General features: G+C 39.3%; 1 protein-coding gene across 2 annotated transcripts in view; it reads right to left on the minus strand.

Annotated features, from left to right (window-relative positions):
* The window catches only part of CP (ceruloplasmin), a 59775-nt gene that overhangs the window by 32340 nt on the left and 15134 nt on the right, over positions 1–12301 (minus strand). For both annotated transcript variants that reach the window (XM_044755317.2, XM_070493629.1), the window contains exons 6-9: positions 11625–11796; positions 8809–8948; positions 6982–7134; positions 5500–5711 (exon numbers count right to left, since the gene is read on the minus strand). In XM_044755317.2, coding sequence (XP_044611252.2) covers positions 5500–5711; positions 6982–7134; positions 8809–8948; positions 11625–11796 — 677 coding nt within the window. The remainder of the gene's footprint in view (positions 1–5499; positions 5712–6981; positions 7135–8808; positions 8949–11624; positions 11797–12301) is intronic.

Here is a 12301-nt window from a genome sequence, read left to right on the forward strand (position 1 = left end):
ACTTTGATAACCTGGATAAAATGGATCAATTCCTTGAAAGACACGCTTTCCCAAAACTCACACAAGAAGAGACAATCTACCTGAATAGGCCTATATCTACTAAAGAAAGTGAATCGATAACTAATAACCTTCTAAAACAGAACACACCAGGCTCAGGTGGGTTCATTGGTGAATTCAATCAAACAGTTAAGGAAGAAATTACACCAATTCTCTGCAATCTCCTTCAGAGGATAGAAGCAGAGGAAATGCTTAACTCACTCTATGAGGCCAGTATTACTCTAATACCAAAACCAGACAAAGACATTACGAGAAAAGAAAACTACAGATCAATATCTCTAATGAACATAGATGTAAAATACCCAACAAAATATGAGCAAGTCAAATCCAACAATGTATAAAAATAATTGTGCACCATGATCAAGTGGGATTTATCCCAGGTATGCAAGGCTGGTTCAACATTTGAAAATCAGTTAATGTAACCCATCAGATCAATAGACTAAGGAAGAAAAATCACTTGCTCATATCAATGGATGCAGAAAAAGCATTTGATAAAATCCAACATTCATTCATGATAAAACTCTCAGTAAACTAGGAATAGTGGGAACTTCTTCAACTCGTTAAAGAATACCTACAAAAAGCTATGACGAACATACTTAATGGTGAGAAACCAGAACTTTCCCACTAAAATTAGGTACATGACAAGGGTGTCCCTTTTCACCACACCTTTTCAGCATCATACTGGAAGTTCTAGCTAATGCAATAAGACAACAACAGAAAGTAAAAGACATAACAGGTTGAGAAGAAAGAAACAAAACTGTCTTTGTTCACAGATGACATGATCATCTATGCAGAAAATCTGAAAGGATTAACAAAGAAACTCTTGGAACTAATAAGCAATTATAGCAAGATTGCAGGATACAATATGCAAAAGTCAATCACTTTTCTATATACCAGCAATGAACAAGTGGAATTTGAAATTTAAAACAATACCATAGGGGCCAGCCCGGTGGGGCAGCGGTTAAGTGTGCACATTCTGCTTCGGTGGCCTGGGGTTCACTGGTTTGGATCCCGGGTGCAGACATGGCACCTCTTGGCAATCCATGCTGTAGCAGGCGTCCCACATATAAAGTGGATATACTTTTATATACACATATAAAGTGGAGGAAGATGGGCATGGATGTTAGCTCAGGGCCAGTCTTCCTCAGCAAAAGAGGAGGATTGGCAGCAGATGTTAGCTCAGGGCTAATCTTCCTCAAAAAAAAACAAACCAAAACAAACAAAAAACCATACCATTTGCATTAGCATCCCCCCAAATGAAATGCTTAGGTATAAATCTAACAAAATATGTACAATATCTACATGAGGAAAAATACAAAACTCTGGGGAATAAAATCAAAGAAGAATTAACTAAATAAAAAGATGTTCCATGTTCATGGCTAAGAACACTCAATATGGCTAAGCTGTCAGTTCTTCCCAACTTGATCTATAGGTTCCATCCAATCCCAACCAAACTTGCAGCAAATTATTTGTGGATATCAACAAACTGATTCTAACGTTTATGTGGAGAGGCAAAAGACCCAGAATAGCCAAGACAAGATTGAAGGAGAATAAAGTTGGAGTACTGACACTTCCCAATTTCAAAATTTGCAATAAAGCTACAGTAATCGAGACAATGTGATATTGGTGAAAGAATAGACCAATAGATCAATGGAAAGAATAGAGAGCCCAGAAATAGACTTATGTACACAGAGTCAACTAATTTCTGACAAAGGAGCAAAGGCAATACAATGAAGCAAAGATAGTCTTTTCAACAAACGGTGCTGTAACAACTAGACATCCACCTGCAGAAAATGAATCTAGACATAGACCTTATGCTCTTCACAAAAATTAACTCAAAATGCATTACAGACCTAAATGTAAAATGCAAAATCATAAAACTCCAAGAAGATAACATAGGAGAAAATCTAGATGACCTTGGATATGGCAGTAACTTATTAGATACAACACCAAAGGCATGATCCGTGAAAGAAATAGTTGATAAGCTGGACTTCATTAAAATTAAACCTTCTGCTCTGTGAAAGATAATGTCAAGACAATGACAAGCCACATACTAGGAGAAAATATTTGCAAAAGACATCTGATAAAAACTGTTATCCAAAATACACAAAGAACTCTTTAAAGCTCAACATTAAGAAAACAAACAACCTAATTAAGAAAGGGACAAAAGACCTTAACAGACACCTCACCAAAGAAGATATACAGATGGCAAACAAGCATATGAAAAGATGCTCCACATCACATGTCACTAGGGAGATGCAAATTAAAACAACAATGAGATATCGGTATACACCTATTAAAATAGGCAAAATCTGAAACACTGACATCACCAAATGTTGGTGCAGATGTGGAACAACGGGACTCTCATTCATTGCTTGTGGGAATGCGAAATGGTATAGCCACTTACAAAGACAGTTTGGTGGTCTCTTACAAAACTGAACATACTCTTATCATAAAATCCAGCAATTGGGCTCCTTAAAATCTACCCAACGGAGATGAAACGAATGTGTACACAAAAACAACGCTGCACGTGGATATTTATAGCAGCTTTGTTCATAATTGATAAAACTCGGAAGCAATCAATATGTTCTTCAGTAGGTGAACGGATAAATAAACTGTAGTCCATCCAGACAATGGAATGTTATTCAGCACTAAAAAGAAATGAGCTATCAAGCCATGAAAAGACTTGGAAGAAACTTAAATGTGTATTACTAAGTAAAAGAAGCCAATCTGGGAAAAAAAAAAAAAAGCCAATGTGATTCCAACTATATGACATTCTGGAGAAGGCAAAACTAGGGAGGGAGTGAAAAGACCAGCGGTTGCCAGGAGTTGGGGGAAGGGAGCAACAGGTGAAGCACAGAGCGTTTATCAGGGCAGTGAAAATACTTTGTATGACCCATAATGATGGATACATGTCATTATACGCTTGTCCACACCATAGAATGTAAAAACCCTAAGCGTGAACCCTAATGTAAACTATGGGCTTTGGGTGATTATGTTGTGTCAATGTAGGTTCATCAATTGTAACAAATGTACCACTCTGTCCAGGATGTTGATATTGTGGGAGGCTGTGCGTGTTGGGGGCAGGGGGTATATGGGAAATCTCTGTACCTTATCCTCAATTTTGCTGTCAACCTTAAAGTGCTCTAAAAGAGTAAATTCAATAAAAATAATAATAAAAAAGCAAAAAAAATAAACTATGAAGTAAGAAAAAGAGTTACCTGTAGCAAGGGAACAGTGAGAGGGGAGAGAGGATGGAAACTAGACTTCTTTGAATATATCTCTTATTGTAGAGTTGATGTTGGAACCAGGTAAATATTTTACACAATAATAAAATAATATTACAGTTTTAAAAGCAATCCCTAAAAATATATAGAAGTAAAATGAACTAAATAAACCAGTGCATCTGGTGGGTGGCAAGAGCAAACAGATAGGAACTCTTCCAAATAACTTCAACTCCGTAATTTGACTGAACATCCCTCATGGGATTGACCTAAAGGTCAACAAAAAGGGCTACAAACAAACTTTGACCTGTTGTCAGTCATTATATCATCAGCTGTCGTGTTGTAACAGTGATTCTGAGACATGTGTGTATAGTGTGGGATGAATTGAGTAAACATTTATGTTGGCATCATTGAGAACTAAGATTTTTCACTGCAGTTGAAGGGAGAGAAAGGTGTAAAATTAATGAGGTTAAGTAAAAAACAAACAAACAAAATCCGTAGACCTGAATTTGAATAGAAAGTATCAGTATGAACTCACGATGAATTTTATCTTAAAATAATTTTTTTCCAGTTCTGCCCTCTGAAAAGGCCTAGAAACAATGATTAATCCAATAGTCATGACACTCCTAGTGCCCAGATTGTGGTTATAAAAATAATTTCTCACTGAAAAGACCAGGGCTTTTTGGGAGAAATGGCTGAACACAGGTCAGGCTCAGAAAATGTGCAATAGGAACCTAAGAAGTTTCAGACTACTAAATTCATGTAAAAATGAAGGAGGCAATCTGAACAAGTCCCCCAGGGGCAAAAAAATAGGATACTCTGAGCATCAGTAAGAAAGATGGCAATGAATTGAAATACACCAAATAGGCTTAAATCCATGAGTTCACGATAGGACTTACAAAGAAATTATTAAGAATCTTTGAAGTATGCTCGAGAACTATTAACTTGAAAACTTGTAAAGAAAGGGAAAGAATCAAGCATTCGTCATTCCCTTCTTATATAATATGAATCTCAGGGTAACCAAACAGTGCATTAAAGGAAGGTTCTGTTTATAGAAATAGACTAGCTAATAAACAAAGAAGGAATGATGGAATCAGAATGCTACTATTATGCAGCCCCCAGTTAGTTTAAGAATTGAGGAAATGCTTACCAATGGCCAACAACATCCTCAACTGAGACACGATTACACATTACACACTCTCTGCTAGAAGCAGCAGCACCACTCATGAAGTAGTCTCACCAAAAAGAAAAGTCTAACCCGAGCCTGGTGCAGACCGAATATCTAAGCACTGGTTTATAAGAAACAGAGGGAGAGAGAGAAACATGCTAAATGACACCACAGGAAGGCAAACATTCCAGGCCAGGCATGGGAAATTTCCACAGGATAAATGACTAGCAGCAGAAAAAATGCAAGAGAATAATCCTGAGAAACATATCTACTGACTGTAATGTGTGTAAATAATTGGGTGCTGATTCAAACAACAAACTTGAAACAACTGAAAGGCAATTGGTGAAATGTGAACATTGATTGATGTTAAGGAATTATTATGATGATTATTTTAAGGGATGATAATTGTATTGAGGTATTTTTAGAAAGATTCCTTATATTTTAAAGATTCATATTAAAATATATATTTTAGAGATAAAAATAATGATGGGGTTAGGTATTTTTATTTCTAGTCAAAGGATCATTTTCACAGATCCCCCCCCCCCCAAATTTCTTTCTTTCTTTTTTTTTTTTTTGCTGAGGAAGATTTTCCCTGAGCTAATATCCTGTGCCAATCTTCCTGTATTTTTTAGTGTGTGGGTCCCCAGCACAGTATGGCAGGTAACAGTGGGAACCAAACCCGGGCTGCGAGTGTGCCAAACTTAACCACTAGGCCACCAGGACTGGCCCCCCAAAATATTTTAAGCAATATTTTCCTCAGTGAATACTGAGTAACATTTATCATTAACAGGTGATTTTTAAAATATGTGTGTTGAAGTCTAATTGTATTACAAAAACCTTGGATTCCAAGGGAACCTGTTTTCAACTTATCTTGGAACAATCACCTTAGCCAGGGAAACTCTGCACAATAAGATCTAATAAATCAGAGAAAAATTTACAAAAAACATTATGTGTAGAATCCTTACAGCCTCAAAATCGAGAATTTCCCTTAAGATAATGATAATTCAGAGAGATTGGGAAATCATTTCCATTTTCCCTGATTGGCCTTACCTGTTTCCCATTTGCTTGTAAACTTCCTTCTTTGCATATTTTCATTGGCCCGATAAGCCCAGTGAATATATCTTTGGTGGGATCCACAGCAGAATAATACATCTTAGATAGACAGACAGGGTCTTTGTAAGTGGGTCCCACTTCTTTGGGGACAGTCCATTCATAGGTGAATGTTTCTTTGGGTTCCACACGGGCTGAAGGAGGAGGCACACCTGTGAGAAAGGTCATATTGGAGAGATTAGTATGCTTTCTAACGTGGCCATTGAGCCACAAAGCAGACTGGGTTTAGTCTAGGTAACCCACTCCTGAGTTCTTTGTAATGAACTAGGATGTAATCCTACTTGTGCTCTTGTCTTAGGTCACAGACTATGAGGGCGCAACAACAAATCTGAGACCCAGAGAGGGCCGTCACCCAGCCATGCCGACACTCTGATCTTGGACTTCCAGCCTCCAGAACTGTGAGAAATAAATTTCTACTGTTTATAAGCCACCCAGTCTGTGGTATTTAGTTATAGCAGCCCGAATGGACTAAGACAGTGCCCCTCTTTGTGCCCTCACAGCCCCTGAGAATGTCTCCAGCACCGTTCACTTTACATTGTGCATATTTCCTCCTCAAACAGAACTTAACCTTATCGAAAGTGAGCATTGTTTCTATATTTCCACCAGCTGGAATAACACTTGGAAATAGGGGGTAATCAATAAATTTTCTATTGAATAAAACTGAACTGAAAATAATTTTAGAACTGAAAGGAACCTAGCAGATGATCCTGTTCAAATCTCCCAATATTATACTTGAGGAAACTGAAGCCAGAAAGATTGACTAACTTGCCCACAGTTATACTGGAAGGGTGGCAAAGCCACTAGTCTTCACTGGTCAGCCTTGACTTATAAAAATATCTAAATACGTCCACATAATGGAATATATTTTGTGTCATTAAAATTATATTTATAAAATGCTTATAGTGCTAAGAAAACAACCTCTGGGTACAAAATTGTAACTAAAATTACATTTATACACTACTATCTCAACCACATATAAATGTGCACAGATGAAAGAGTGAAGGAATTATATAAAAATATAATAGTGGTTGTCTATAGAACTATGGATAATATTTTCGGCTATACTTTTTAATATTTTTTGAATATTCTAAAATAAGCATCTAATCTTCTTATAACTGTGAGAACATTTTTCAAATTTAAAAATCACCCAAATAATACTCTAGAAATGTATAATTGATAAAATCCAAATAAGTTACCACTAACGTTGTCAATCATCATCCAACAAAAGCAGGACAAAATTCCATAAATCGGTTGGAAATGGTAGGAGAAGAGGTTTGCTTGCTTCCTGGTGATGCCCGAGAATGATACACAAGCGGGTTCCTCGGAAGTTCCTGCCCTCAGTTTCGCAGGACAGTTTTCCCGGGGGTACCAGCACAGAGGGTCATTAGACACAGGTGTTTGGTTTCAGAGTGCTGTACTCACTTCCTCTCGGATGCTTGTACTGTGACTCATAGTATGTGCCCTCGTTGCTCTTGTTGAACCTCACTCCGATCGGCTCAATACTGAGGGGATGTGTTCCTTTGTTATGGAAGGTGACTCTGATGGTGTCTCCCACCTCTGCCCAAATGACAGGACCTAGGGACAAAGAGACAATTATTATTCTCCTGTAGAAGAGGAAGACATTTTCTCTACCTGTTCTGGGTCCTTCTGGCCGGACATCAAATTAAATTCACGTAAGACAGAATAACAGGAGAAAATTAAACAAAGCTTTATAACATGTATACATGGGAGAGGCTCAGGAAAACTGAGAAACTCGCCAAAATGGAGGAAGCTCTCCCCTTAAATACCACCCTCAGCTAAGGCAAAGGAGGATGTTGGGGGTGGGGGGAGTCATTTATGGGAGATTACCAGAAAAGCACAGTAAACAGGGTAAGGTTATTATGCAGCAATGATAAGAGTTTCTAGAGATAAGTTCATCCCCTCTTCCTCTGGGTACAGAGGTTGAGACACCTTTACAGATGGATATCTCCTTTGCAAATGTAAATGTCTCTTATCAAAGGGTAAGTAAATTCTACTTTTCAGAGTTTCTTTCCTGTCTGCAGTTTTTAAAAGTAACCAGCCCAAAATAATCCTCATGCCAAAGAGACATATCTTGGGGGGGCCAATTCCAGTCCCCCACATTCCCTTGGTATGTAGCATGCAGAATTCACAAGACACTTGTTTCTTTGGCTTGTCCTTTGGCAAGAACCACTGGGAGCAACATGCTTATGTGTGGCAGTTGGAAAGCTTGACTTTTTAAAAAGTCATTATCAGTTTGACATGGCGAGGCTGGAAGAGATGAGCAGGGCTTTTGATTCAGCTTCAGGTTAATGAAATTTACCATTTGTACCCAAGTCAGTTCACAAGCTTTCTACATCTACAAAGAACTATTTCGGGGGTCTACAACACTCTCCTCACCTAGCCTTCTGTTGGCTACTCAATGTTATTTGTCCCAAGAGTCAGGGGGTGCTATGAACCTTGACCACCCAAAGGGGATAGGTAAACTAAATTGTCTTGGATGTGAAGAGTAACACTGCTGTGGATTTTTCATCACCAAAATTAATATTATTACCAAATATAGAATAAAAACATAGATATATAGTACATAGATATTTTCTACAATACATAAAATGGTGTTTATTGAGAGCTTCCTACGTGTTCTTCTGAGTGTTTATGTGTATTAACTCATTTAATCCTTACAACTGTATGAAGCAAGGACTGTTTTATCGTTCCCATTTTATAGAAAGGGAATAGGCGCAGAAAGTGGAGCCCTTTCGAAGGTCACACAGTTAACAGGCGAAGAGCGAGGACGGTCTGTACCCACCCACGTGCTATTCTGCCCAAGTCCCTGAGCAAGAAGGGGTCTCCGGGCTTTGCCTGAGGGCAGTCTGCAAAAGGCTCCCAGACGGACCCTGCCTGTCTCCGGAGTGGCCTGGACTTTATTTCTAAGGGAACGTAACTTCAGCTAAGAGCAGAGGCTAACAGCTTCGTTGTCTGTCTAAACAAAGTCACATAAACACACAATTCCCCTTATCTCTTTGAGGGAAAAAAAATCATCCTTTGAAGTCAGCATGGCCTTTAACGATGAAGGCTTACTATCAGTAATTTACATTCGGAAAAGTAATCAGCTGCTGTACTTTGTTGATTGATCTTCCCCGACCCTGGTTTATATGTAGGAATCACACTGCGGGTTCGGGAGTTTCTGTTCTTTCTGAGGTTGGTGTACCCCAGCGGGAGTACAGTAGTCATATATATTCTACACGGACTCACCCAGGATGCCAAGATGTTCCTCCTCAGGGCCTCTCTCCTTTCGATTCCTGAAGGAGGCATCTGTGTACTCACGATAAACCAGCTTTTTGTAAGAGCCTCCAATTCTTGTAGCACCTTGTTCAAAAAACACCTCTGAATCACTGCCAAAAGAAGAGGTGGCAGTGAAAGCAGGTATTCACGTAGGATGCCAATCGAAGAGAGCGATTCTGGCCAGTGCTCACAGAATTCTACCCATGATTTACCAGTCCTCACACAGAAGCAGGAAGTACGGGCCCTTCACTTTCCAGCATGATGGTCGGGGAAGGAGCAGAGAATTCTGAGGAGAGGTTGCACTTTTTCAAGAGAAGTGAAAAAATTTCAAGAGGGCCTGTGTCAACCCAACAGTTAGTAAATTGTTCCCCAATAGAATCTTTTTAACAAACTGTGAACTATTTAAAAATACAGCGGCTACTGTTTATTGTGTATTAGCACCAGCCAGTTGCTCAGGAACTTTCGTTTATTATTCAAAACTCACGTGACAATGCAACAAAGTTGGTATTATTCTCCCCATTTGACAAATGAAGAAATAAAATCTCAGAAAGGCATTCGACTTGCCAAGCCCACCCCATTCACTTCTTCTTCCATTTGACAAGTGTATTGAACACCTGGTCTTTGCCAGGAACCCTGCTTTGTGCTGATGACATAACCATAAGCAAGCTGGAGCTGTCCCTGTCCACAGGAACTTTACATCAGTCAGAGAAGACAGACTACGAACCGATCAAAATAATAACCTGTAATAAGCACAGGGTGTTATGGAGCATTTCTCCTGGGGTTCGGGGAAGATTTAAGCTTTCAGGATTAGTGTTTTCTCAGGATCTCTCAGGCGGCTGCCCGGAGAATGTTTTGGACTCTGCAAGACTGCAGTAGGGAGCCCAGTCAGGAGGCTGCTTTTAAAATCTCAGGGAGAGGCGGTGATGACTTCGGAATTGGGAAAGAGGATGGAGAGAAGTAAACAACTTTCAGAGATATTTAGGACACAATGAGGCAGAACTTGAGGAGAGAAGGAGGGACTGGTGAAGGAGGAAGGGAAGAAGGGAGTCAGGGATGGTGCTCAGGCTTTGGGCTTGATCGATGGGTGGATGGTGATCCATTCACAGAGAGGAGGAAACTCAGATCTGTGGGGAAGACAATGGGTTCAGATTTGGACACATTGTTTTGGAGGGGCCTCATCCAAGTGTGATGTCCATTAAGCAGTCTGAAGTGCAAATCAGCAATTTATAAGAGCCTTCTGGGCTGGAGATATAGCTTTGGGTGTCATTGCATCCAGATGTCAGTGTAGCGTGGGACTTAAATCTCTGCTTCAGGAGTCACAGATGGGGTAGAGCCAGGCTCAGCTATTGACCTGTTGTGCGTCGTTGAGTAAATTACTTAACCTTTCCAAGTAGATAGGTGGCAAACAAGGCTTCTCTGAGGAGGTGATGTTTGAGCAGTGACTTGGAGCAGGAGTGTGGCATAATTTCACTGACACTTGGGAGTGGGAGATCATTTTAGCTGCTTTACGGAGAGCGGAGAGTAGGAAAGGGAAATTGAGGAGGGAAGAAGAGCTGGGAGGCTGTGGAAGTCATCAGACATGTACAAAGTGTAGTTTGTGTGCATCAGAGGACACTATCAAGAGGGTGAAAAGAAAACCCACAAAATGGGAGAAAATATTTGCAAAGAAGCAAATATCTGACAAGGGATTAATATCCAGAATATATAAAGAACTCCTATAACTTAACAAAAAAAGAAACAACCCAATTCAAAAATGGCAAAGAATTTGAGTGGAGATTTCTCCAAATGGCCAACAAGCAAGTGAAAAGATGCTCAACATCACTAATCACCCGGGAAATGCAAATCACAACCACAATGAGATACCACTTCACATCTATTAAGATGACTATTATCAAAAAAATTGAAAATAAATGTGGGCAAGAAATCCACCTTGTGCATTGCTGGTGGGAATGTAAAATGGTGTGGCTGATGTGGAAAACAGTATGGAGGTCGCTCAAAAAGTTAAAAGTGTAATTATCGTATGACTGAGCAATTCATCTCCTAGGTGTATACCCAAAAGAATTGAAAGCAGGGACCTAAACAGATGCTCATACTCCAATGTTCATGGCAGCATTATTCGCAACAGCCAAAAGGTAGAAACAACCCAATGTTCATCAACAGATAGATGGATAAATAAAATGTGGTGTATGTGTACAATGGAATATTATTCAGCCTTAAAGAAGAATGAAATTCTGATACATGCTACAACATGGATAAAGCTTAAAAACATTATACTAGGTGAAATAAGTCAGACAAAAAAGAACAAATATTGCATGATTCCATTTGTATGAGGTGCCTAGAAGAGGCAAAGTCACAGAGACAGAAAATCAAGGAATTGGAAGTTATTATTTAATGGATACAGAGATTTTATTTGGAATGATGGAAAAGTCCTGGAAGTGGACAGTGTTGATGATTGTACAACCTTGTGAACGTACTTAAAGCTGCTGGATTGTATAACGCTATGTTTTCAGAAATGGAAGGCAAATGACTTGATCTGTCTTATTATATTGAGTGTTTTCTGAGGACTTTGTTGAGCATTTGATCACTTTTAAACCCATCCTTTTTCATGGACTCAAAGGTCATATTTCTCAAACTCAGACTCATACCAAACACCTTAATAAATATTTAACAGTCTAGTTACTTAATTTCAGCTACCAATTAAAATTGTAATTTCTGAATGAGCCTTTTATGAGTCCTTTTTTTAGGGGGAGGCATATTTTGAAACAATAGTCTTTTTTCTGAATTACCTTCCAGGTGCCGTTAAGTTTTCCTTGGTGAAGGTGTCTATGCCAGAGGGTGCGTAGTCCCAGATAATCTCCTCAGCAGCAATGTAGTAGTGTCTAACATGTTTCCCACGGATATCGTCCTCTGATGAAGGCTTGTTACAGTCTTGCACCTGGAAAAAGGCCTGTAAACCAGCTGAAAAACACACAGAAGGAGACATTGGTTAATGGAGCCAATGTTTCTCCTCTCCTATTGCCTTGTAAACACTACTGGTGAAATGACAGATGGAAACTGAAGAAATAGAAAGCTAGAAACAACATTACAAACTGGAATAGACAGTTGTAAATAAATTATTGATGGAAAATTCAAGCAGTTTAAAAAAAGAACTTCTCGGGCCCACCCCATGGCCAGGTGGTTAAAGTTCCTCACGCTCTGCTTGGGTGGCCTGAGTTCACGGGTTGGGATCCAAGTGTGGACATACTCCACTCATCAGCCATGCTGTGGAGGCATCCCACATACAAAACAGAGGAAGATTGGCACAGATGTTGGCTCAGGGCTAATCTTCCTCAAGCAGAAAAGAAAAAGAGAGAGAGAAAGATTGGTAACGGATATTAGCTCAGGGCAAATCTTCCTCACCAAAAAAACAAGAAAATGTCTCTATATGGCACAGAGAAGAGATATTGAATACTAGGGTTTTCAA

Source organism: Equus asinus, chromosome 21 (assembly GCF_041296235.1).
Source record: "Equus asinus isolate D_3611 breed Donkey chromosome 21, EquAss-T2T_v2, whole genome shotgun sequence".
NCBI classification, from domain to species: domain Eukaryota; kingdom Metazoa; phylum Chordata; class Mammalia; order Perissodactyla; family Equidae; genus Equus; species Equus asinus.